Source organism: Malus sylvestris, chromosome 16 (genome assembly GCF_916048215.2).
Source record: "Malus sylvestris chromosome 16, drMalSylv7.2, whole genome shotgun sequence".
Taxonomy (NCBI): Eukaryota; Viridiplantae; Streptophyta; class Magnoliopsida; order Rosales; family Rosaceae; genus Malus; species Malus sylvestris.
This window is the reverse complement of record NC_062275.1, coordinates 16,001,097-16,027,153: the sequence shown is the minus strand read 5'-3', so window position 1 is coordinate 16,027,153 and position 26,057 is coordinate 16,001,097. Positions and strand designations below refer to the sequence as shown.

General features: G+C 37.6%; 1 protein-coding gene and 1 long non-coding RNA gene across 11 annotated transcripts; one reads left to right on the top strand and one right to left on the bottom strand.

Moving 5' to 3' along the window:
* Window positions 1–5,609: 5,609 nt before the first annotated feature.
* Window positions 5,610–15,149, top strand: LOC126607015 (uncharacterized). 10 transcript variants are annotated; one of them, XR_007617465.1, is made up of 7 exons: window positions 5,610–6,020; window positions 6,104–6,263; window positions 6,369–6,437; window positions 7,137–7,195; window positions 8,188–12,784; window positions 12,868–13,959; window positions 14,952–15,149. It is a non-coding gene; the product is annotated as an uncharacterized LOC126607015 (long non-coding RNA). The 10 variants fall into 10 exon arrangements; XR_007617464.1 differs by having other exon boundaries at window positions 6,104–7,195; window positions 12,868–13,027; window positions 13,133–13,201; window positions 13,901–13,959; XR_007617470.1 differs by having other exon boundaries at window positions 6,369–7,195.
* Window positions 15,150–16,655: 1,506 nt separating this feature from the next.
* On the bottom strand, window positions 16,656–21,419 carry LOC126607012 (probable linoleate 9S-lipoxygenase 5). The gene is made up of 9 exons (XM_050274428.1): window positions 21,031–21,419; window positions 20,321–20,616; window positions 19,375–19,615; window positions 18,907–19,245; window positions 18,712–18,797; window positions 18,510–18,617; window positions 18,091–18,404; window positions 17,740–18,003; window positions 16,656–17,656 (listed from the first exon to the last, which is right to left on the bottom strand). Exons 1-9 carry the CDS (start codon window positions 21,266–21,268, stop codon window positions 16,888–16,890), a joined length of 2,655 nt encoding a protein of 884 aa, XP_050130385.1. The 5' UTR covers window positions 21,269–21,419; the 3' UTR covers window positions 16,656–16,887.
* Window positions 21,420–26,057: the final 4,638 nt, after the last annotated feature.

Here is a 26,057-nt window from a genome sequence, read left to right as displayed (position 1 = left end):
AGTTCTTATTATCGTTTTCAAATCTTAAGTTCTTATTACAATGTCTTCTTGAAGAAGGGTGTATAAACAGTTGCAGGAGCAACAACAAAGGTTGTTGGCACAACAGGCAGAATTGGCCAATCTCGAGGAAGGTGGAAGTGGAGGTGGAGATGAGGCTTTCTTCATGGAGGAGGATGAGGATGATCACCATAGAAGGCAGAAGGCCTCACATTCCCGCCTTGTCATGGAAGCCGTGGGTCAAATAGCCAAACCAAGACGTGTTGCAAACCTCGATAGAAAAAGGGAAAAACGAGGTAAAAATTTATTGGAAGATTATTTTATTCCCAATAGCATATTCCCTGATCATATTTTTAGACGGCGTTTTAGAATGCAACGAAATTTGTTCAACAAAATCATGAGTGATATTTGCAACCATGATTCATACTTTGTGCAAAAAGAGGATGCTTTTCATGTTCTAGGTCTTATTCCCGAGCAAAAAATTACGGCATCCTTGCGAATGCTTGCATATGGAGCATCTGCAGATCAAGTGGATGAGATCGCGAGGATGGGAAAAACAACTGTTTTGGAGTCCCTGATGCGTTTTTGCTCTGCAATTGAAGCCCTCTACACCAAAGAGTACCTCCGGACACCCACGCCAAGGGACATGCGAAGGCTTCTGAGGAAGGGTGAGATGTGAGGCTTCCCTGGCATGATTGGAAGCATGGACTGCATGCATTGGACTTGGAAAAACTGTCCAAGTGCGTGGCAAGGAGCATATGGCAACAGAAAAGGAGCCAAAAGCATCATTTTGGAAGCGGTGGCTTCATTTGATACATGGATTTGGCATGCTTTTTTTGGTGTTCCAGGAGCTCAAAATGACTTAAATGTCCTTGCCCAATCCCCAGTGTTCGACGAACTGCTGCAAGGAAACTCGCCGAGATGCACATATACCATTAATGGTACCCAATACGAGGGATCATACTACCTTGCAGATGACATTTACCCAAGGTGGTCAACATTTGTCAAAACAGTGCCACATCCACAGACTGAAAAGGAAAAACACTTTGCAAAATGTCAAGAAGGGTGTAGGAAGGATGTCGAGCGTTGTTTTGGTATCCTACAAGCTCGTTGGGCGATTATCAGGGCTGCAGCTAGAATGTTTGATGTCGAGGCTCTTCGATCCATCATGATGACGTGTATTATTCTCCACAACATGATTGTTGAAGATGAGTATGATTATGATGGCGTCGATGAATATGAGCCGGATCCGATGAACAACTCAAGAACACGTATCTATTGTGCTCATGATGGGACCGAAGATCCAGTGCAACACGAGCCGTTGGAACGCGATGGACGTTACAATGAATTGATCGTTCAACGTTACACTAATGTGCAAGAGCCATACTGGCACGTAACCCGCCAGAATGACTTGATTGAGCACCAGTGGGGATTGCATGAAGGCGAAGATAATTAGAATGAGGCTTGTGGTTGAAGAATAAATTGTATTTTTTTTAAGTTTATGTAATTCTATGTAGTGTGTTTTGTTTTTAAGTTTATTTAGTGAGTTTATGTAATTCTATGTATTTGGTGAGTTTATGTAATTCTATGTAGTGTGTTTTGTTTTTAAGTTTATTTGGTGAGTTTATGTAATTCTATTTATTTGGTGAGTTTATGTAATTCTATGTAGTGTGTTTTGTTTTTAAGTTTATTTGGTGAGTTTATGTAATTCTATTTATTTGGTGAGTTTATGTAATTCTATGTAGTGTGTTTTGTTTTTAAATTTATTTGGTGAGTTTATGTAATCTTATTTCATGTGTTTAAATAAAGTACAAAAGAAATAAAGTTTTAAAAATAAATAAAGAATTACATTAAAATTGCATAATAAATTAAATAAAAATAAATAAAGTTTTTAAAATAAATAAGAATAACATAAAAATTACATAAGAAATTAAATAAAGTTCAAACCTAAAAAAAGAAAAAAACATAAGAAATTAAATAAAGTTCAAAAGAAAAAAGAAAGAAAAAACATAAAAATTATACAAAGTCTCTCGAGTTAGGATATGTGGTGCGAGGATCTTGGTTGTCACAAAAGTTGCTATAACCCCCTTGACTTGTTTCCGCATCTCTTGCACGCCTCCTTCGCATGGCATCTCTTTTTTCCGAAGTCCAAAAATATTTAGAATTCGGAGACAGTCCTACTAGAGACTTGCTCATAGTGTCACGATCTGCTTGAGCCATCCTTTCTTCTCGAAGCAATTCATTTTCTCGATGAAGTGCTTCTCTAACCAGCTCGTTCTCTCGATTAACTACTTCTCTTTGTCTCTCAGCCGCCGCATCACGGGCCTCAGTAGCTGCTAATATTGCTGCCATAGCAGCAGCTTTTTCCTCATCTCTAACCTTTTCTCGTGCCATGTTCAGTTCACCTTGGCGAGTAAGTTCCTCCATATATTTAGTGTAGTCATTCTTGGAAGAACTACCTTTTTTCTTTGACGCCTTTTTACCTACGGGCCTGAGGGACTGACGAGTCGGTTGGGTCTCGGGCACTTGTTCAGGCATCCCTTCCGTGTCTTGAAATGTGTCGGCTTCTTGTTCGGCCATGTCTGGTTCTGGAGAACTATGTAGACCCATACCGTGCATGACAACTTCTGGACCAGTTGCCACAATTTTGTATTTAGGACAATCTTTGACAATTTGCCAACATTCCCATCTAGTGAATGATTTGTTCCCGTTCTTTGAATTGTAGAATGCTTGAGCTTGTAGTGTCTATAAAAATGTGGGATAACATATTGTTAAAAATGCGGGTGTAACACAAATAAATAAATTCAAAATATTAATACGGGTGAAATGCATATAAATTACATAAAAATGACATAAGAAATTAAATAAAAATGACATAAGAAATTAAATAAAAATTACATAAGAAATTAAATAAAAATTACATAAGAAATAAGATAAAAATTACATACGAAATTAAATAAATCAAAATATTAATGTGAGTGGAATGCATATAAATAAATAAAAATATTGTCACCTGATCCGCTAAACTTGTCCCACTACGGAGGTTACCGGAAGCATGAGAGATGGCGTTTTTCCAACAAGTAAATGATGCGTTGAGTTTTTTCCAACGACCTTGAAGACCTTGACTAGTTCTGGCGTTTTCTCCATGTACATCACAAAACGCTTTCGTAATTTTACTCCACATTTCTCGCTTATCCATCTCATTACCTGTAATCGGATCATAAGTAGTGTGAACCCAACATTCACACAACGTAGCATCTTCAATGAGCTTCCACGAAGACATTTTTTTCTCTTAAAGTGTAGAAAATATTGAAATGTAGATAGTATAGAAAGTGTAGAAAATATTGGAATGTGGTGTAAAGGTAGAAGATGAGGGTTAGGTATTTATAGGAAAAAAATTAACATTTTTCAAAATTTTCTGTAATTTTTTTAAAATTTTCTGTATTTTTTAATAATTTTTCTGTATTTTTTAATAATTTTTAATGAATTTTAATATAGTTAATTAATCTGGACCGTTGGATTTGAAAAATATTCAAATCCAAGAGCTAGGGAGTTGCCACGTGGCCAACGGTCATATTTCTGACCGTTGGGCCCTTTTTTTTTTTTATTTACTTTTTGTGAAAAAAAACGTGGACCGTTGATCTTTGATCCGACGGTCTAGTTTAAAAGTAAAATTTAAAATTTTTTTACCGTTGGAAATCCAACGGTCTAGAAAACTAGCCGTTGGAAATCCAACGGCAGAGAGAGAGCCACGTCGCAAACTCGGGGGTGGAACTGACAGCACCTGCACGCGGGCCCGGGCTCTGAAAGCTTGTCGGGCACTCGCGCCACGGCTGCGTGAAGCGCACGCGCCAGGCTTCCTCCGCGGCTTCTGTCTCAGTCTCTTTTGGGTTGGGCTCTTGCCCAGCTCGGGCTGGGTACCAGTCAATTTGTTGGGGTGGACTTGATTGACTGAGGCCTGGCTTGGTTTTTGGACCGAAGGCTGGGACATTTGGTCCCCGCTGGAATTGCTCTCAAATAAACTATAGAAAGAAAAAAATAATTTTTTTTTAAATTTTCTGTATTTTTTAATAATTTTTCTGTATTTTTTAATAAATTTTAATTAAGTTAATTAATCTGGACCGTTGATCTTTGATCGAACGGTCCAGTTTAAAAGTAAAATTTAAATTTTTTTTATTGTTGGAAATCCAACGGTCTAGAAAAACTAGCCGTTGGAAATCCAACGGCTATCGTGAAGCCACGTCGCTGAGCCCAAGTGGGCTGACACCTTTTCAGGTTTCCCTGAAACCCACTCGCGCCTTGCGCGCTTGTGTTGCACGCGCCTGAGAAACAGGCCGGCTTCTGGGTCAGTCCAAAATGTGCTGGGCTGTTGCCTGGCATGGGCTGAGTGCCAGGCAATGTAACGGGCTGAAGCAAAAAAACAGGGGGCTGGCCTATTTTTTTGGCTGGGTGCTGGGGAGTTGGTTTTGGGGTGGATTTGCTCTAAATAAATTGTACCGTTAATTGGTATTGAAAAAAAATCTTTATTTTTCTGAGGGGTAAGGTTCTTGCGCTTCCACTTTTTGTTGTATTTTACTTTTCTTTGTTTAATAAATTTATTCTCAACATTGTCTTTTCCGGATAGCAATGTTAAAGTGGATTTGACATTATTGCTTAATTAAAAAAAAACTAATGTACAGTTTTTTTTTTTTTTTTTGCTTAGTTCAGGAGCATTTTTCCCACTAAATTCCTAACCTAACGAGGCACCTACATCAGGATGGTCATATCCTTGTTCATGTTCTACTTACGTCCCGAAGATGTTAAGTACCGACATGTTGCATTAACTCACATTTCTCTCTTAAACTATGGGTTTTGTCTCTTTCAGTTTTACCATAGCCAAGTTTTGGTGAGACTTACTCCTGTATGCATTCTCCACTAGAGGCTTTGTTTGCTACTTGTGCTGACTAAAGGAGACGACTCTATCAACTACTTCTACTCAAGGTATAAAATATCGATGATATTGGAAATATCAGTAGTCTAAAAACATGGAAATTTCGATGGAAATATCGGAATATTATCGATATCGATAAAAATTGAATAAAAACCACGGAAATTGTAAGAAAAACTTGGAAATTTTTATTGAAACTTTGCAGGATGTTTATTTAGTCAATTATCTATTAGTTTATCACAAAAAAATTGGAAGGAAATGCATTGCATGATAGATATAACTGATTTAAATTGATTATATAGCGAGCTAGCAAACATTGTGAGTGTAGAAAATATGTAGTAATTAATGAAAGAAGTTTAAACACACCATAATCGTTTATATATAATGAATTAGTACAATATTTTACACTTTATACATTGCATGGTAAGATACATGAGTGACTTAGCAAGGTCTAAAATATCGATAATATTGGAAATATCGGTAGTCCAAAAACAAGGAAATTTCGATGGAAATATCAGGATATTATAGATATTTTAGACCATGCTTCTACTTCATCCATGAAGATCTGATGCATCGTCTACTTGAGTACCTAAAACACTCAATGGGGTGGATAAAAGTCAATGACCTTGATAAAAATGGAAGTGGAATAAGGTTCAATTAATGAGAAAAGAAAATGAGAGATGAAATGTCACAGCCCGTTCCAAATTATTATATTCGTGGCTGTGAATGGACGAAATTGCCCTTAAGAAATACTAAATTTGTGAAGCTCAGGTTGCTAATTATCTAGGTTCCTAAGTTTGAAAATAAAATGGAATTTAATAAGGATGAAACTTAGATTTTTAGGTTAAAATGTTAAAGTTTGGTGTTTGGAGATTGGAATAAGGACCACGTGGGATCCCCACATCCCTCAAAACCCTCCTCATTTCCCGTTCACTGTCTTTCTCTCTCCTCCTTCACGATTTCTCACTCTCTCTGTCTCTCTCCTTCGAACTCACACGGACCACCACCAAAACCACCCTAAATCTATACCAACGTCAAGTTTGAGACCACCATTGGAATCCTGAGGACTTCACGATCACGTTGGTATCCATTTCAGGTAAGTTTTACTTCGGAAAACCTAGATTCTAAACTCCCCATGAAAGTGTACTGTTCATGAGCTTTGAATTGGTTGATTTTTAGGACAATCCAAGCTCATAGTGAGCTTAGTGAGGTCCCAAGGAAGCTCGGAGTGCTTCGTTGGAAGTTTTTGGACGTAAGAACACGGAGATCGACAAGTTCAAAGTTTGGCCGGAGCTTTCGAGGCTTTTTCCGGCGAATCTCCGGCGAGTTAGGAGTCGAGGTAGGTATCAATCTCTTCGTCTCGTCAAGTACTACAACTTTCCTTTTTGTTTCACTCAATTTCGTTGAGTATTGAAGAAGTTATACTCATTTGAAAAATACCCAGTTTCCGGCGACCTCCGAGGCTTTCGAGGCAGTTTCCGGCCAAACCACGGCGAACTAGGTGTTGTGCAAGGTACCATTCTCTTTGTCTCTTCAAGGGCTACAACTTTCGTTTTTGAATCAATTGATTTCGTTGAGAAATGACAAAGTTATGGCAATTTGAAAAACTGTTCAGAAAACGGCCGCCGGAAAAACCAGTCCGGCGACCCAAGGAAGAAGAAGGTGCTACAGTAAAAATAAAAAAATAAAAATAAAATTATTTTAAAAATATGTCGACGTCCGTGACGTCGAGTAGATCACTGTGGTATATTCATATACCTAAATTGAACACCGTATGAGAAAGTTATTGAAGATTGTTGGTTAGGTGTTCAAATAACGTTTTATAGTTTTCACATTTAGGTGAAAATGTGAATTGATGATCCGACCGTTGGATCATCACCAAACTTTGATACGTTATAATACGTAATATTTGAGGATTATTGGAACTTACGGATTGGGAATCCGAGTTACGGATCTTCCGGAATTGGAATTGTAAGTCCATAATATAAAATGTTAACCGTCACTTAGTTTTGGAAATTGACGGAGATCCGACCGTTGGATGGTAATGAAATTTTAGGATGTTATCCTAGAGATATATTGTGGACCTCTGGAAGTTATGGATTTAAAATCTGAGTGGCAGATCTTCCGGATCGAACTACGTAGTGACGTATTTTATATAAGTTAAATATTCTATCGATATGAATTCTGAGGTTGGATTTGATTACTATTCTAGGCGGCGATCGTCGTGACGCCTTGATGTGTGGTGCTAGGGAGTTGTTGGATGAACTCCAGGTGAGTGGGCAGTTTTGTTTTCCGTATATATATATATACTTAACGTTTTCCCAGAAATTGAAAATGCATGAAATTATGTTTAAAATGAAATGCATATGAGTTATGTGGAAAAACGGGAAGTGAAATACCATGCATAGAATTGATATGAAAAGTATATAGAAATGTGAGTTGAAATGCCATGCATGAATTAATATATGATGCATATGTATGAATTGGTGCGGTGGACGCACAGGTAAGAATTGATTTATGATGCATATGTATGAATTGGTGCGGTGGACGCACAGGTAAGAATTGATTTATGATGCATATGTATGAAATGGTGCGGTGGACGCACAGATGAGTATTTAATTACTGTTATGATGATGATGATATATATTGAGCTCAAATCCTGCACCATGGTTTAGTGCTTATAGTATTCACCGCATCGCACGCTCGCCTTGGATCCAAGTAGATGCTAGTCGTACAGTCCACGCGGAGTGGGTACGACAGACCAGTCGCGAGAGTGTTAGTGAGATTCCGACTGGTGGGTGACCTTAGATTATGTGCACAGATGATTTATGAGAAGCACTAGAGCGTAACTTGTGTGCAGAAGGCCGGACGGGTCACAGAGGTGACTCCGGTAGAGTGATAATGATAGATTTTGAGCTCTAGGTTCAACCGTATAGGGCTATTAGAGGGCCTACGGTTGATTACTTTCTTGCACCTGATATGATTATGTTGATGCATTCATACCTTATTACTGTTGAGATGATGTGGCATGGCATAATTAATATGAGAAATGTTGAGATGACATGGCATGGCATGATTGATAAAGAGATAATGTTGAGATAGTAAAAATGAAGTTTTGAGAATATATATGTATATTTATATTTTACATTTCTGGGAAAGTATACAGGTTTTACGGAGAGGGGTTACAACGTTTTGAGAAATGTTTGGATTTGGAAAAGAATTGTTTTACTGACCCACTCAATTTTGGTTTTGCGCCCCTCCAGGTTCAGGAATCACAAAGGTGTGGTGACTACGAGGAATTCGACGGTGTTCTGACAGATTGGACAAAATTAGGACTCACCTTCGGGTGTATCAACTTATAAATTGTATCTTAAAGCTTCCGTACTGTGCAAATGGTCACGTCACTCTCACGTGACGGCCAGCATGCCCTCCTTCGGGACGGGGTGTGTCAGTTGGTATCAGAGCATGGTTGCAATCTTGGACATCTTGAGAAGTTTATAGTGAATTCTGTCAGAACTACACCGCCTCGTAGCAAACCACGTAGTTAGAGGAATTTAGTCTCCCTGATTTAGCGGTTTGGGGGAAACTATTATTATGGTGATTCAGTATATTATCAAAATGGACATTTTAAGACGGGTTATGAGTTGAATTTGAATCACCTTATGAAATGATGAACCTGAGGGAGCGGAGTGACGGTTTAACCAATTGGAAAAGATGTTTCAGATTATGCAAGTCAAAGGAAATTTCCTTCTGACAGGTGGGTCGAGACGACTACCTGGTTTTGGGTATGAATTTGCATCCTGGTGGAAACAGGAATGTTAATTGTTGTCACCAGAGGAATCAGCCGATTTAAAATTTTTTAAGGAAAAGTTTATCCCTCCGGCATTTATTGATGGTAGTAAACAAGAGTTTACAAATATGAGACAAGGAAGGTGATGATCGAGGGATATTATAGAAAGTTTTCAGACTTGCCTCGTTCCATCCAGATATTGTTGTTAATTTGGTGGAGGTGTTATGTTGTTTTAAGCTGGGTGGCAAAAAGGGAAGTGGTATTTTGGGTGACCACTATCCATTGTACTTCTTACCAGGAGTATACAAGATGTTGTTGAGCCTTGAGGACTCTGAGAACATGAGCAACGAGAATAAAGAAGAATAAGAAAAGAATGGGAATTAAAAGAAGACGATAAAGTTAATGATTCGTCATATCAAGGATATAGAAAGATTCAGAGCTTCGAAAGAAGTGAAGCTAGAGTTAATTTTTCCAGCTGAGGTTTTAATGTCGCTGGTCAGAATAAAAGTGATGGATATACTGGTAATCCCCGATATTTGAGACAAGGTGTCTCGAGTAAAGGAAATGTACTTTGTGCAGCATGTACAAAATTAACACTTTGGGAAATGTGAAATTAATGAATGTGTTTATGTGAACAGAAGGGACACAGAGTTGTGAATCGTCCCTAGAATCAGTTGTACTCAACAATTTTCCATGAAATCATAGTGTCGATTCAGCAGAGTTATGGATTTAGTAGTTTGGTCGGATTGACCGTGAGTACAGAGATATTTGATGAGTTATATGTTCAGCCGTACGGACCATGAGAAATGGATTTGACTGACACATGAGAAATTGGTGAGTTATAGGCTCGGCCGTGCCGACCACGCGGAGTGGATCCGGCCGACGTATTATTGAGATAAGAGTTGAATCAACCGTATTGGTCATTCTAGTTGACTTCGGCTGATATATTTCTTATTATGTATGTTATTACCTAGAGAGTAGTAAATAAATGTAGTTGAGACGAGTGTATGTATTTTGCATTAAGTGACAAAATAGTAATGTTATATCTTTGAGAGTGGTTGCCTACTTATCGAGACAACGATGATTTATCAGTATTGCGGGCTGCAGACCGTAATATTAATAACTCATTCGTGGATTCGTTAAGCAAGCAAACCGGTAGGTTATTTTATGTTAGTGTTGTACTTATTTAGAATGTTCAGTATTAATAAAGTATGTATTGTGTCGGTTAAATTATTTCCATTAGAGTGGTTGGTTATAATTGTGACTAGATGGATTGTTACGGGAAACCAGTCACTTTCCATCGATCTGGATGATCAGAGGTTACCTTATTGAGTGGGCATGCAAAGTGAAGTGAGTTCAGCCATTATTTATGCTGTGAAAGCAAAGAGATTGTTTTGAAAGGCTGTCAAAAATACTTAGCTCATGTGGTGCTAAATGATGTTGTTTGGAGTAGTGTGAAAAATGAAAAAGGGGTTAGACTTTTCTTGATGTCTTCCTTGAAAGTATACCTGGATTGCCTTCAGGCAGAGATATGAGGTTCACTATTGAATTGTTGCCAGGTATAAATTTATATTGGAGATTGGTTCAGGATGAGTTAAGGGAATTGAAAATTCAGTTGAAAGAATTGGTTGATAAAAGTTTTATTCAACCTAGTACAACACTGTTGAGGAGCACCAGTTTGTTGGTGAGAAAGAAAATGGACTTTAAAGACTATTCCTTGATTATAGATAATGGAGTCGGGTAACGATTGAGAACCGTTATCCATGGTGATGTACTGATGTTTATTTAACCAGCTCAAAAGTAATTGCGAAGATTCAAAGATTGAATTGAGATCTGGTTACTACCAATTGAATATTATAAGTGACGTTGATCATAAGATGGTTTTCTGGACTTGTTATAGTTTTTATGAAGTTTGGTGATGCTATATGGATACTCATGCTGTTTTATGAGTTATTGGATGAAGTATTCCAATAATGCCTTGATAAATTGATATCATTTCCATTGAAGATATTCTGGCATATTCTGAGCCAGAGCAGAGTATGTAAACGTATTAAGTCAATGAAGCAAAGATTGAGAGAACGTTAGTTGTATGCTAAGTTTAGCAAAAGCTAAAGTTAAATGGATCAAGTGGCATTCTAAAATTTGTTATGTCTGCTTAAGGTATTCAAGTGAATCCTTAAAGGATAGCAGAAATTGAGAATTTGGAACAACCACGAGTCGTAATTGAGATTTGGAATTTCTTAGCTTACCAGGCTATTTTGGATGGTTGTGAAAGAATTTTTAGTCATTGCTTTGTCATTAACGAGACTGATGAGAAAAGAGGTTATGTATGAGTGGGAAGGAATTGTAAGCAAAGGATTCAACAACTGAAGTATTTCCTCACTCATGCACGTATTTTAATATTCCCAGAAGATAGCGATAATTATCGGTATATGGTGATGTTACATTAAATGTTCTTGGATATGTACTAATGCAAATGTTAGGGTGATTGCATACGTTTCACGACAAATGGAATCTCATGAGATGAATTACCCTACTGGTGATTTGGAAGTCACGATTATCATCCTTGCTGTGAAGTTATGGAGACATTATATGTTGATAAGAATGCAAGATTTTACAAATCAAAAGAGTCTTCAATATCCATTACTTGGAAGGATTTTGATATGAGGCAGCGAAAGTGAATTGTATTGCTTAATGAACATGATTGTACGATCAGGGTGATCGTAAAGTTTGTTCTAGCTGAAGCACTTGATAAGAAGACTGCAGTAAGAATTAATATCTAGTACGCTTGCCAAGATTATCTTCTTGTGGATTGGAAATCAACTAAAGTAAAGTTAAGAATGAAAGATCGAGAAGAAGTTATACTTGCTAAGTTTCAAGTTAGGCCTTTTGGTAAGGTCGTACTCGAGACTCAAATGGTATGTGGATACAAGAAAACAAAAAGTATGTGCCTAATGCTGAGGATTTGAAGCAAGCAAATATTGGACGAAGTTCACTGTTCAACTTCTGCAATATTCCAAAAGTAATAAGATTTATCATACCATTCGACAGTTTTATTTGGTCAGCAGATTGAGGCAGAAAGAGATAAACCTTTGGATTGAGACAGCTATTTTCTGTTTCGAAACGGAAATGGAAAGAGAATTGGATTACGGAACTGCTAAGTTTCTTAAGTATGTTGGTTGCGCAGTTTCCGAAGTGAAGCCATAAGGTTCATGAAGTGTGTCATGTGTGTGTTTTGTTGACTTGTGAATGGAATATTTCTGGGTAGAGAAAGATTCGATCGAGAAAGAGTTTTAGTAGACCCTGAGACTATGGATGAGTCTCCTCAAAGTATTCAGGTGATTAAGTTAACCTAAAAGTAACCAGGAATGACAAAAGACATCAACAGATGGATATGCCACTAATCGAGTATATAAGGTAAATGGTTTTATATTTTAGAAGTGTTCACCTTAGAAAAGTAGAATTTGGATTGGAAAAAGAAGGTCCTGAGAGTTAAGATAGAGTAAATGGTAAAAGTTTTGTGAAGGAATCATTCAGTGGAAGAAAATTACGTGGGAGAAAAAGAATCGGATGAAAGAAACTTACCGAGGTTGGTATAAGTGTTGATGAATTGGTTGGTTGCTGGAATTTCGGGGACGAAATTCTATAAGGAGGGATGATTGTCACAGCCCGTTCCAAATTATTATATTCGTGGCTGTGAATGGACGAAATTGCCCTTAAGAAATACTAAATTTGTGAAGCTCAGGTTGCTAATTATCTAGGTTCCTAAGTTTGAAAATAAAATGGAATTTAATAAGGATGAAACTTAGATTTTTAGGTTAAAATGTTAAAGTTTGGTGTTTGGAGATTGGAATAAGGACCACGTGGGATCCCCACATCCCTCAAAACCCTCCTCATTTCCCGTTCACTGTCTTTCTCTCTCCTCCTTCACGATTTCTCACTCTCTCTGTCTCTCTCCTTCGAACTCACACGGACCACCACCAAAACCACCCTAAATCTATACCAACGTCAAGTTTGAGACCACCATTGGAATCCTGAGGACTTCACGATCACGTTGGTATCCATTTCAGGTAAGTTTTACTTCGGAAAACCTAGATTCTAAACTCCCCATGAAAGTGTACTGTTCATGAGCTTTGAATTGGTTGATTTTTAGGACAATCCAAGCTCATAGTGAGCTTAGTGAGGTCCCAAGGAAGCTCGGAGTGCTTCGTTGGAAGTTTTTGGACGTAAGAACACGGAGATCGACAAGTTCAAAGTTTGGCCGGAGCTTTCGAGGCTTTTTCCGGCGAATCTCCGGCGAGTTAGGAGTCGAGGTAGGTATCAATCTCTTCGTCTCGTCAAGTACTACAACTTTCCTTTTTGTTTCACTCAATTTCGTTGAGTATTGAAGAAGTTATACTCATTTGAAAAATACCCAGTTTCCGGCGACCTCCGAGGCTTTCGAGGCAGTTTCCGGCCAAACCACGGCGAACTAGGTGTTGTGCAAGGTACCATTCTCTTTGTCTCTTCAAGGGCTACAACTTTCGTTTTTGAATCAATTGATTTCGTTGAGAAATGACAAAGTTATGGCAATTTGAAAAACTGTTCAGAAAACGGCCGCCGGAAAAACCAGTCCGGCGACCCAAGGAAGAAGAAGGTGCTACAGTAAAAATAAAAAAATAAAAATAAAATTATTTTAAAAATATGTCGACGTCCGTGACGTCGAGTAGATCACTGTGGTATATTCATATACCTAAATTGAACACCGTATGAGAAAGTTATTGAAGATTGTTGGTTAGGTGTTCAAATAACGTTTTATAGTTTTCACATTTAGGTGAAAATGTGAATTGATGATCCGACCGTTGGATCATCACCAAACTTTGATACGTTATAATACGTAATATTTGAGGATTATTGGAACTTACGGATTGGGAATCCGAGTTACGGATCTTCCGGAATTGGAATTGTAAGTCCATAATATAAAATGTTAACCGTCACTTAGTTTTGGAAATTGACGGAGATCCGACCGTTGGATGGTAATGAAATTTTAGGATGTTATCCTAGAGATATATTGTGGACCTCTGGAAGTTATGGATTTAAAATCTGAGTGGCAGATCTTCCGGATCGAACTACGTAGTGACGTATTTTATATAAGTTAAATATTCTATCGATATGAATTCTGAGGTTGGATTTGATTACTATTCTAGGCGGCGATCGTCGTGACGCCTTGATGTGTGGTGCTAGGGAGTTGTTGGATGAACTCCAGGTGAGTGGGCAGTTTTGTTTTCCGTATATATATATATACTTAACGTTTTCCCAGAAATTGAAAATGCATGAAATTATGTTTAAAATGAAATGCATATGAGTTATGTGGAAAAACGGGAAGTGAAATACCATGCATAGAATTGATATGAAAAGTATATAGAAATGTGAGTTGAAATGCCATGCATGAATTAATATATGATGCATATGTATGAATTGGTGCGGTGGACGCACAGGTAAGAATTGATTTATGATGCATATGTATGAATTGGTGCGGTGGACGCACAGGTAAGAATTGATTTATGATGCATATGTATGAAATGGTGCGGTGGACGCACAGATGAGTATTTAATTACTGTTATGATGATGATGATATATATTGAGCTCAAATCCTGCACCATGGTTTAGTGCTTATAGTATTCACCGCATCGCACGCTCGCCTTGGATCCAAGTAGATGCTAGTCGTACAGTCCACGCGGAGTGGGTACGACAGACCAGTCGCGAGAGTGTTAGTGAGATTCCGACTGGTGGGTGACCTTAGATTATGTGCACAGATGATTTATGAGAAGCACTAGAGCGTAACTTGTGTGCAGAAGGCCGGACGGGTCACAGAGGTGACTCCGGTAGAGTGATAATGATAGATTTTGAGCTCTAGGTTCAACCGTATAGGGCTATTAGAGGGCCTACGGTTGATTACTTTCTTGCACCTGATATGATTATGTTGATGCATTCATACCTTATTACTGTTGAGATGATGTGGCATGGCATAATTAATATGAGAAATGTTGAGATGACATGGCATGGCATGATTGATAAAGAGATAATGTTGAGATAGTAAAAATGAAGTTTTGAGAATATATATGTATATTTATATTTTACATTTCTGGGAAAGTATACAGGTTTTACGGAGAGGGGTTACAACGTTTTGAGAAATGTTTGGATTTGGAAAAGAATTGTTTTACTGACCCACTCAATTTTGGTTTTGCGCCCCTCCAGGTTCAGGAATCACAAAGGTGTGGTGACTACGAGGAATTCGACGGTGTTCTGACAGATTGGACAAAATTAGGACTCACCTTCGGGTGTATCAACTTATAAATTGTATCTTAAAGCTTCCGTACTGTGCAAATGGTCACGTCACTCTCACGTGACGGCCAGCATGCCCTCCTTCGGGACGGGGTGTGTCATGAAAACCTAATTTATAATTTTTTAATACAAGTGTCAATTTTGAATACGCGTCCCAAATTATTACTGATACTAAGCTAGATGAGTTCATAATGCTATTAAAAAACAAGAGCTGATTATATTTTACACTCTTCAAGTTTTAGTTGATTTTCAAAATGGGCCATGAGATATAAGTTTTGTGACATTGCACCATTTTGAAAATGTTTCAACATATACCTTTTTTATTAACATATAATCCTCCATTAAATTGATTAGTTTTTTTTTTTTTGTTAATGGTACAAATGAAACTAACTTGTTAGCCTATATATAAGGTTCTCATTCTCACTATTTCATCAATTTAATGAAGGATGAAAAATCAATCCCAATCAAAAGCGTAACTTGATATAACTTCAATACCTTGTGATTAAAATGATAAAATCGAAACTTCATGGCCAATTTTGGAAACCACCCCCATACGTGAAAGGTGTGAAATATAGTTAACTAAAATAATCCATGATAAGTCAAGCATTACACGTGGCACATGCAACGAATGGATGAGTGGCATGAAACAGGGGAGAATCATTGTTAATTTGCAAGTAGAATACTGCAAATGCGACCGGTTGTGGTTTTCTGCTCCAAGTCCAAGCCCTCAAGCGATGAACAGCTTCAATCTTCTCCAGTTCCCATTGTATATGGAGTAAGTCTTCTCTCTCACTCTCTCTCTTTTTTTTCTTTTTTTCTCTATGCGTTTGAAAGTGTATTAGAAACAACCCATATTTGCTTCTACCTTTGTTTTTCCCATTGAAATATATTTTCCATGTTCTATTTAGCCATGTTAATATAGAATTTTGTACTGGTTCGTGGTTCTAAATTTGTTATTGTCATGTTACATGGAATATGGGTTTTGATAGGTTTTCTTGGTATAAACTGTCAAATATCATAGAGATGGGCCAACTGTCGAACACCAATAGTGCTCAAACTAACCACCTCTTAGCCCAACGTGAGTAAGGTTTTACCATAAAAGATCTCGGGATAATTAGGAACGAAACCATGTATATTATATATTGTAATTTATTGATGTCAATTTTTCGTATGGGATTTTCGACATAAACCTTGGAAGAAAGGGAACTGTGAGTGAGTGAAAAAGAAGAGACATATATACAGATAAGTGAAATGTAAAAGATGGGAATTGGGGAGTTCAAAAATGACTATTAGAGCAAGTAATTGGATTTTCAATGAGATGGTGGGTGAATTTTTTCTTTTCAAGATAGCAACATTGTCTTTTATCTTCTCATAGTTGCTTATCACACTAATATTTGCTCGTTTTATTGAAATTCTGGATCTGCATCTGAACTTTCACAAGTTACTTTTTTGAGTCTTCTGTTGGCAAATTAGTGACAGTGTTTGCGTCTGGCAAATGCCATAGCTGTTTAATAGTGTTCATCTTTGGGTTGTTTCTAGCTTTGATTCACAGTTACATTTGGCTTCAAAGTTATATAATAGATATTGAGGGGAAAACAATAATTTGAGTCCGAGAGAGGCACAACCCGTAGGTTTCACGAGTTCTTGATTTCAGGGAAGCATATGTTTACAGCTGCACAACTAATGCACATTACTAAGATAGTGCCGTCTGCACCATCACTTAGGTACAAGATTATAGAAAAGAATATGAGAATTACAAAAAACCTATTTGGTAGTCTTTCACTCCCATTGTACGATGTCACACTATTATTACTTCAAAAATATTCATCTAGTATACAGATCAAAAGGTTCAGATTGAGACACTGTTGGGAATTCCTTTTCCAGTGAGTCCACCCTCTCTGCTCGTGTCTGATGTGTTAGGATAGAGCAAGGTATAAGGCATGTCTACAGGCCCAACTCTGTTCTTCAATCTCATATCCTTGTTCCTTTCATTGATTCCCTTTTCGATGTCCATCAGCTTCTCTCCAAATCTTGCAAATGCTGCTAGTGCTTCAGCATCTGAAGTCCACTCAGGAGTATCGTTTTGCCCAAGATAAACCTCATCAGTTGAATGTCGTGATAAAACCTCTATCAGAGATACACCAAGGAGAGTTTGCAATTGAGCTGTAATTGTTTTGAGGAAAGCTGCGTCAGGGTTGGACTCAAGTTCAGCATATTCAGCAGTGCCTGCCTCAGGCATGAAGCGTCGGCTTACAGTTGGGCGGTTAGGGAGGTAACCAGCATAAGAGTATTGCCCGAAATTGACAGCTGCATGGAGGGCAGAAGCCACCCATATAATTATGGTACATGATTCAATAAGTTCATCTCTTGTTTGCATCTTAGGCCACCATGGTTCATTCTTCTTGTCACCGTGGCCTACATTGCGAAGCTCTGTCCACCAGTCCTGGAGTTCAGAATCAACTTGGACCGCATCATCTGATTCGTAGTACAAACAGCAGTATTCATCAACCCAAGTTTGAATCGCCGACCAGATTTCTAGCCCATCAACAGCAAATGGGTAATCTTCAATCAGAAGTCTGAGGCCATGAGGACAGGTCTTATCTAGAACTGCCATTCCTCTGAAATAGACCAGAAGCGAAATGATATTCAGTTTGATGGAAGTTCAAATCTTATTATTTTCAATTTAGGCTTTCTGGCTTACCTCTTGCATAAGTCAGCAGGTAATGCCTGGTCGGTGAATACCCAGCTCTTATAAATAACGGCTGACATTTCCATGGAGAATCGACCTGGGAAGACTGTTTTCTCAAGTACCCCATCAGCATTGATGAGGATTTGCCTGGCCAGGGCATTTATGTTCATTGTGTCCCGGAAGTGCGGATGCAAAAGCTTATGTATCGGGTGAAGCACACTCAACTGTCTATGTGTTGCAATCACAAATGGCTCTATCACAGCATGTGTGTTTAACCTGCAAATAATAATTATTAGCATGTAAACTAGAACCAAACTGCTACCTGATGATAAAATATGTCGCTTTCTATGTTAGACATCGTACCAGTGGCTGATAAGCTGATGATATCCAGAATCATTTACAGCAGCATAAGCTTTCGCAAGCTGCCACACCGACTCCTCGATGCCTTTTTTGCCTTGTCCTGGTGGATTGAAGACTGTACTGACACAACCATGACGGTCCCCTTGTGGATGTGGTAAGCTCAACTCAATTGCCAAAGGCTTCAATGTCCCGTCTTCTTGGAGCAAGAGGAGAGTTCTGGTGGCATACGTCTTTGTGTGCGTAGAGTTTATTCGCCTCAGGTATATCATTAATGCATCATGATGATCTAATATGAAAAGCCTGTTACTTTCAATTGCCTGCGCAAAATGGGACAAAAATGATTATTTCAGTACATAGATTTAAAAACACAGACTATAATCGTATAAAATATATACTGGAAACAAATGAAGCATCATTTGTACCTCATTAACCGTGAGGCCATTCATGTTGCTTGCAATGTGCTCTTCTCTTATCGAACTGTTCTGATTCCCGTACACTTTTGGGTCTAGCTTGCTAACTGGGGGAAACTCCTGTAGTTAAAATTTTGGTGATTATTTGGACAACTTAGAACAAATCCATGCCACTATAATTGTAATATGAACCATGGAAAATTGTATATTTTACTTGGAGGCGGGTGATGTTAACAGGGTTCACCCCTGCTAGCATTTCTCGTGCAAACTCTTCGTCTGTCCTCCATGCAGACCTATCTCCTGCAATTATATCAGGAAAAATTCATAGTTGAATACGATTTATGTTCAACAATATAGGAATGTAGCATATCTAAAACCATGTCACAGGGGAAAAAATATCTATATGTACTTTTAATCACATCAGGCATTGGAAACTTGAGAAATCGCTCGCCATCTGAGCGAATCAGTTCCTTAAGCAGCTCCCAAGGGATGCACTCCCGTATTTTCTTGAGAATAGGTCCATTTGGTAGCTTGATACCTCCGTCATAGAGATTAAGTACATCCTCAAAGGTGTCAAACTCGTTGATAGTTTTATCACACAAAGACTTAAGTTCTGGAAGCAATATTTGAACCAGGGATTTCAGGCCATAGGCAAGAAAATCTGAAAACTTCACGTGGCCAAACCGCTCGTCTTTCGGAACGTAAATATCTAGACTTAGAAGCGGCAGTCTGCTCTCGGAATTGGGGTCTGTACAAAGCATAAGAGAAAATTGGTCATAGATAGAACCGTAAGGAATGCTTCATGCTGTACGTGTTGTCGCCATATTTTAACTTAGTCACGACTTGATTAGTAAAATGAGCCATTTAGGTTACGAACCGGTTTTAGTTGGTTCTCGACCAGTTCTTCCTCTTCTTGGATATGGATACTCGTTCGACCCACCAAGAACAGGGCGGGCATATTCTGGACCCTTGTCTGGACTCCCTAAATCATTGTAATAAGCATAGTCATAGACTCTGTCCCACTCCTTTAGTTCGCCTGATCCACTCCCTCGGAGATTAACGAGTTCATCTTCCCTGTAAGGGTGTAGTAGCTCAGGTGTTTCAGATGGCAGGTAGGCCTAAACAAAAACATCAAGTTTTCAGTCAGGCCAGTGCAGTCTCGTAAGTACCTTAACAAAAATTATAGCATTTCAGTTTCATTTCTGCGTTTCAGTTTCATTTCTGCTTTTCAGCAGGGGAAGTGATTCTGCCAAGCGTCTTTTTTTTTTTTCTTGCGCACTCTTATTTGATTGGTGAATCATAGGAGAAAAATGAACAAAAATAAATAAAGATATGTGGAAATCATTTCTCTTTCAATAAATTAGAGAAAAACCAATTTATCGAAACTTTTGAAAATTGTTGAATTGTGTTCCACAAAAAAAGCCACTGAATGTAACTAATGTTGTATCTTATATTTGTCAAAATACCAAAAGATTTAATGAAACTAGAAAAAATTAAATCAAACATAATATAAAATGATTTTTTTAAGTGCGAGTGCTAATCCAGCTGGAAAAGTAATGGATTATGATTTTTCCATACTATTGAGATTAAAAGGATCGATCAGAATCTGACCACATGGTTCGGATAAGATCAGATGCTAAAACCAATTGATCAAGTCACTAAACCTTTATTTACTTGTTATTTTAATCAAAGAACATGCTGCATGAGCTACAAGATTCCAGATTTCTTCTTTCTTAAATAAAAATTATAAAAAGAAAAAAAAACTAGTGAACTGTCTCTCCCTAATGGATGTTATACTTGGCATTATGTTAATTAACCAGTACCTTGTTGGGGAAAAATATTCTATTGTACTTGTAACGATGTGCTGGGTATACCCAAGAATTGCAGACAAAATGGAGTTGACCGTGCCCAGGAACGTCTTCTAATGTTATTGTCTTGAGATAGAATTGGCTATGGTGGTGGTTTCGGATCAACAATGCCCCGGGAACACCATGAGACTCATTCCAATCCAAGGAAATGGAGAAACTAGCTTCTCCGGCCGACAAAGATGTAGTCGTTGTAACCCATTTCTCCAAGTAAGCTACCTCTCCAAGCTTCCCTCTCGATTTCAATCCATTTGCTAAACATGAATAAGAATTTTGAGTCAAATCTTCAGCTTTGTCAAAATCCTAATGTACTTCTCTTCTTCAACATAGCTTTTGCGACCAGTTATGTAGGTTTCAAGATTAAATTCATGAATTGCAAACACCTAACAAAAGAATTTTAGTAAACTAGAAAAAATACTCTGACAGCTATAAGTTTTCCAAAAAAAAAAAAAAAAAATACACATCAACGGATCAATTAGAGAAATAGGCCTCACATCTATTCCATTTACCAAGTCAGTTGGGTTTTTTTACCCGACGTATTGGGTTTGATGTATTTTTCTCGAAAATGTAAAGTTACCTAGAGCTTACGTGTGAAAAACTCAAAGAATTTTAGTGGATTGTTAATTCGATTCAACTGAAGAAACCTAGCTAGAGAAAGAGAGACTGACCTGCTGGTTCAGGATGAGTGGCACTGATGAGCTGCATGGAAACACCTTTGCCCAAGAGCTCATGGATTCTATCAACGACCGAAGCTTTGAGGTCGTTGAAGTCCAACACATTCTTCTTCATCAACACAACTTTTCCTCTGATTCTGTTGCCCCCACTCACCATGTAATCTGGCTTCTCATCGTCATCTCCCTTCTCCTTGTCCTTCAAACAACATGCTTCCATCAGTCTCCTCACCATTGTTGTTGAACTTTGCACAACCCACCCGTCAGAAAAAAGGTCAAAAATCTCAGGAAGATGGATGAGAGAACGTGGGAAGCGTTCTAGCTCTGTGTTGTAGTAAGATGTAAATCATGTAATTATGTAGTGGTGGTCTTTCCTCCTGATGGAGGAGGGTTTATTAATGATTTATCAGATCAATCATTTTTATTTTTATTTTTTTTTAACTTTTACGACAACTCATGTGGTCCTAAGTTAGTGTTTGCCTCTTTATTAGTATAAAGGACAGGATTCCATCTTGGCAAACTCAATCGCTATTTTTTTATGTAATAATGTACATATAATTGTATATGTTACATAATGACAAGATAGTGTGTCATCGTCCACATGTCATAATTCAAACTGTCCATTTTCTTTTTATCTTATTTGAAGATCATATTTTAAAAAAAATCATTAGATTTAAAGATTGTTTAATTATTCACAGCATAAAAAGTGGGTTAATCATGATGATAATATTTGTTAGGGGTGTGCTATCCACACATCTCATTTTACTTCTCACACACTCCTTGGTAATTTCTGTCTGTTAATATTCTTTAATTCATCCGATCCGACGGCCGAAAATTAAAAAGGTGTGTGAGAAGTAAAATAGGGTGTGTGGATATCACATTCCTATTTGTTACTATAATCAAATTTGTTTGTACATATATGTGACGACCCGTCCCTGACTTTACGTTTTTATAAATTTTTAAAATGTGAATTTACGAAAATACCCTAGAGGGGAAGGCTTTGACTTCCGTTGACCATTGGTTATAGAGACATATGACTTATTCTTGTAGCATATCCTCATAGTACTCGTTGGTACGAACGCATAGGCGAAAGCCGTTTGCGAGTCCGGATTATAACGGTATAGTTATGGACATTTGAAATTTGTTACTTGTTGGCAAGGAAGAAAATATCGGTAATATCGGAAATATCGGTAGTCCGAAAACACGGAAATATCGATGGAAATATCGGGATAATATCGATATCGATAAAAATTACATGGAAACCACGGAAATTGTAAGAAAAACTTGGAAATTTTTATTGAAACTTTGCAGGATGTTTATTTAGTCAATTATCTATTAGTTTATCACAAAAAATTGGAAGGAAATGCATTGCATGATGAATTTAACATTATCAAGTTGATTATATAGCGAGCTGACAAACATTGTGAATGTAGAAAATATGTAGTAATTAATGTAGGAGTGTGGATTTTGGTCATGCCACACAAGTGCTAACATTGATAATTTAGTATAGAATTTGTGATAAATTGGCATCCAATTTAAGATTTTATTAACTTACAAATAAAGATGATTATCATTTAATTGTAATATGTAAACTTAAACAATGCTCCGACCACCCTTTTCCATTTTTCGGCTAATTGGCAAAGCGATGGCCGATGCCACCACTTGGGCTTTGTAGCCCATCATCTCAGGAGAAAATCTCAACCAACCTTGACCCCATTGTACCACCGTAGACGACAAATCGACATCGGGAAGCTTTAGGCACCTGCCGGCTTTGTGGGCAAAATTGACTATCTTCCATCTACTTTTGGACTTCGGGGCAGGTATGAAAGTTGTTCCTCTCTTTCAGATCTTCATTTCTGTGAAATTTGAGAATTTTTAAAAATAGTGGAATTTTCCGGCGAACAATGGCGGCTGGCCACCACGTGTGGTGGCACGTGGGCCGAGACTCCACCTAGGCTAAATTTGAAGGCCCGATTCCATATTTGACATCCATTTAGGGAAATTATGATGTTTAATGTAGTTTCATAGTTGACCACCTAGTTGGCCATCAAGAGATCCTTGCATGAATTGATGATTCGACCGTTGGATCGTCCCCAAATTTTAATATATTATAGTACGTAATATTTGATAATATTAGAAATTTACGGATTGAAAATCTGACCTACGGATCTTCCCAAAGTGGATTTGTAAGTTCGTAAAATAAAACGTTGATCACCACTTGAATTGGCAATTGGTGGAGATCCAACCGTTGAATCGTAATGAAACTTTAGTATTATATTCTAGAAGTATAATGTGGATCTTTGGAAGTAACGGATCAGAAATCCGTGATACGGATCTCCCTGATCGAATCATAGGCGTGTGTTTTATGTAAATTATGTATTCTATCGATAAGAATTATGAGATGTGATTTGATAATTGTTCTAGGCGCCGATTGTTCGAGACATCTAGATATTCGTGCTTGGGAGTTGTAGCGCGAACCTAAGGTGAGTGGGTCCTTTCATTTCTATCATGTGTGTGTGTGTATATATATATATATATATATTTATATATTTATATATTGATGATAGTAAATTGAAAGCTTGAATATGAACCTGACTTGCAGATTAAAAGATGCTAATGCAATTACCACTAACTTGGCTCTGATACCAAATGGGTGCGGAGCTTATATCTATTGATGATAGTAAAAGTTATGAGGACGCTTATATCTATTGATGATAGTAAAAGTTATGAGGACAACAACCAAGACTACATTCATTATGTTCATTGGGAGTGCATATATCATACCAAATGTTAAAAACAATAAGGAAGAAGACAATGAATGATCGATCGGTATTTACCTTGAATTTGAGATACTCAATAAATTGACTCTGAGTAAAAATTTTGTGCCATTCAAAATTAGTGGTTATGAAAATATTCTTCATAATGAAATTAATTATGCAGATATGAATTTGAAAATAATTTTATTTCAAATTGGAAACCAACTTACAATTTCTTCTACTGAAGATTGATAAGGAAAACATTGGTGCTCGCATGCATCCTTGATTGAAAATAAAATACAAGTGTTTGATAATTTTTACTGAATGTGGGATGGATCTGAATAATGGCTTCTGTTCTTAAGAGAATTCACAGAAGTCTCAGCTATTTTCGACTAAAAGTCTTCTTCCTCTGAAAATGAATTCTTATTTTATAGAGAGAAATGAGATGATTGAGGCCGGCAATCCCGCTACTAACTGTCGCTTGCATGAGCCAAAGACTGTAAAGATGAGCAAATGATGATGTTTTTCCTGTGGATTCACGCTGCTGCTGGCTGAAATGATGGATGAATAGTAAAAAGTGATTTTACTATTCATGAATAGTGTTATGTCTGAATGATTGCTACCACTGTTGATGTTGCTTTCTATGAAAAATCACATGGCTTCTACTGTGCGATTTACATGGGTAAAACCCTGAAATGATTACAAATTATTACATTTTCAAAATTTCAAATTTCAAATGGGTCTTAAGAATCCGGGTAATCTGCCCACTTGACGGGTTGAGACGAAGCGTCTGATGAGTCTGAATTTGTGTCTTCTTCTTCATTGTGCAGCAAAGCTACTTCTTCCATAAGCTTATCTGCTATTCCTTAAGCTGCGAGGGTTTCTCTTTTTTCTTCGAACTTGTTGTTTTGGAGGACCTGGATGATTTAGTTTTTCCTTTGAGGGAGGATGAAGGACTAATGTCTGATAATGATTGTGTATTTTCTGGAATTTCTAGCAATGCCTTTGTAGTTGTTGTTGGAGATACCATTGAAACAGGAACAATGATGAATTCTGATGAGACTACAATGATAATTTTTTGGTAGTCGAATTTGGCCCACCATTTAACCCACCGGGAATGGTAAACTTGTCATGTTTCAACTTCGTAGTTCCATTTCATGATCCAAGGGACCTTGTATTTTGCCATGAACAACGGTAGAAGAGTGATTCTGTCGTCGAACTGGCTGCGATCAAACCTTTTATGAAAACCAGATGATAAAATCTGCATGAGATCTTCGAGTAGTAAGCTAGCTGCTGGGCCATGCACTGACTACCAATTGGGAAACCATGCTGAGAAGTTTAACCTGAAACTTTTGTCAAATGTGATGAACCAAGAATGACTAAAATCAGATGTTTGGTGCAGGAATATGTTGGTCCATGCTTGAATGTAATCAAAATAATTATAATGGTTGTTGGGAATAAGAACATTCTGGGTATGAAGTGATTTAGTGTGATAGAGGGGGAGTCCCCATTCTTGTTCGGTAAGAAATCTTCCAATGTGGAAGGAATGGTAGAGTATTTTGTTTTCATGGGTGGTACTGTAAATGAGTTTGATAGCAATGCTTTCGGTCTCACTGAGAATTGTTTGGTAGTATTTAAGGGTTTTGAAAGATTCAGTTGGTATATGATGAATATTTGGATGTAAGATTGTTTTGGCTATTTTTTCTGGGATTTGTTTTCTGTCAATTTGGTTAGGGATGCTGAAAAGATATTCCAATGGATTTTTCTTGATATAGGGAGATGTTTTAGCAAAGCTATGTGTTTTGGGTGTTGAAGGTAATGGCATTGAAGAATATAGATCATATGGGTTGGCTAAAGCCTTTTGGTAATTTGGTCGGATATGTCATACGATGGATCCTAAGGGAGTAAATATGTTGGTGTGGCTAAGGCCGATGAGGAATCGGGAATATATTCCTTTTTTACTGATGGTGGAGGTGGAAGAGTGGCTGGAAGCCTTCTCTGGCTACTGCTGTTTGACATTCTTCCCCTGCAGAAATTCTCTTGTTAAAAAAATCTAGAATGCAATTGTGGTTGTCCTTAATGTACTCAATATCAAAATAAAAAAGGGAACTTTAACGAAAAACACCTGGTACTGTTCACTTTAACGAAAAACCATATTTTTACACTAAAAAGTCAATCCTGGTACTATTCACTTTACCCTTTATTTTGTCCTTATCATTAAAACTCAAAATTTTCAAGCCCTTTTCATTAGTTTCCTAATAAAAAATA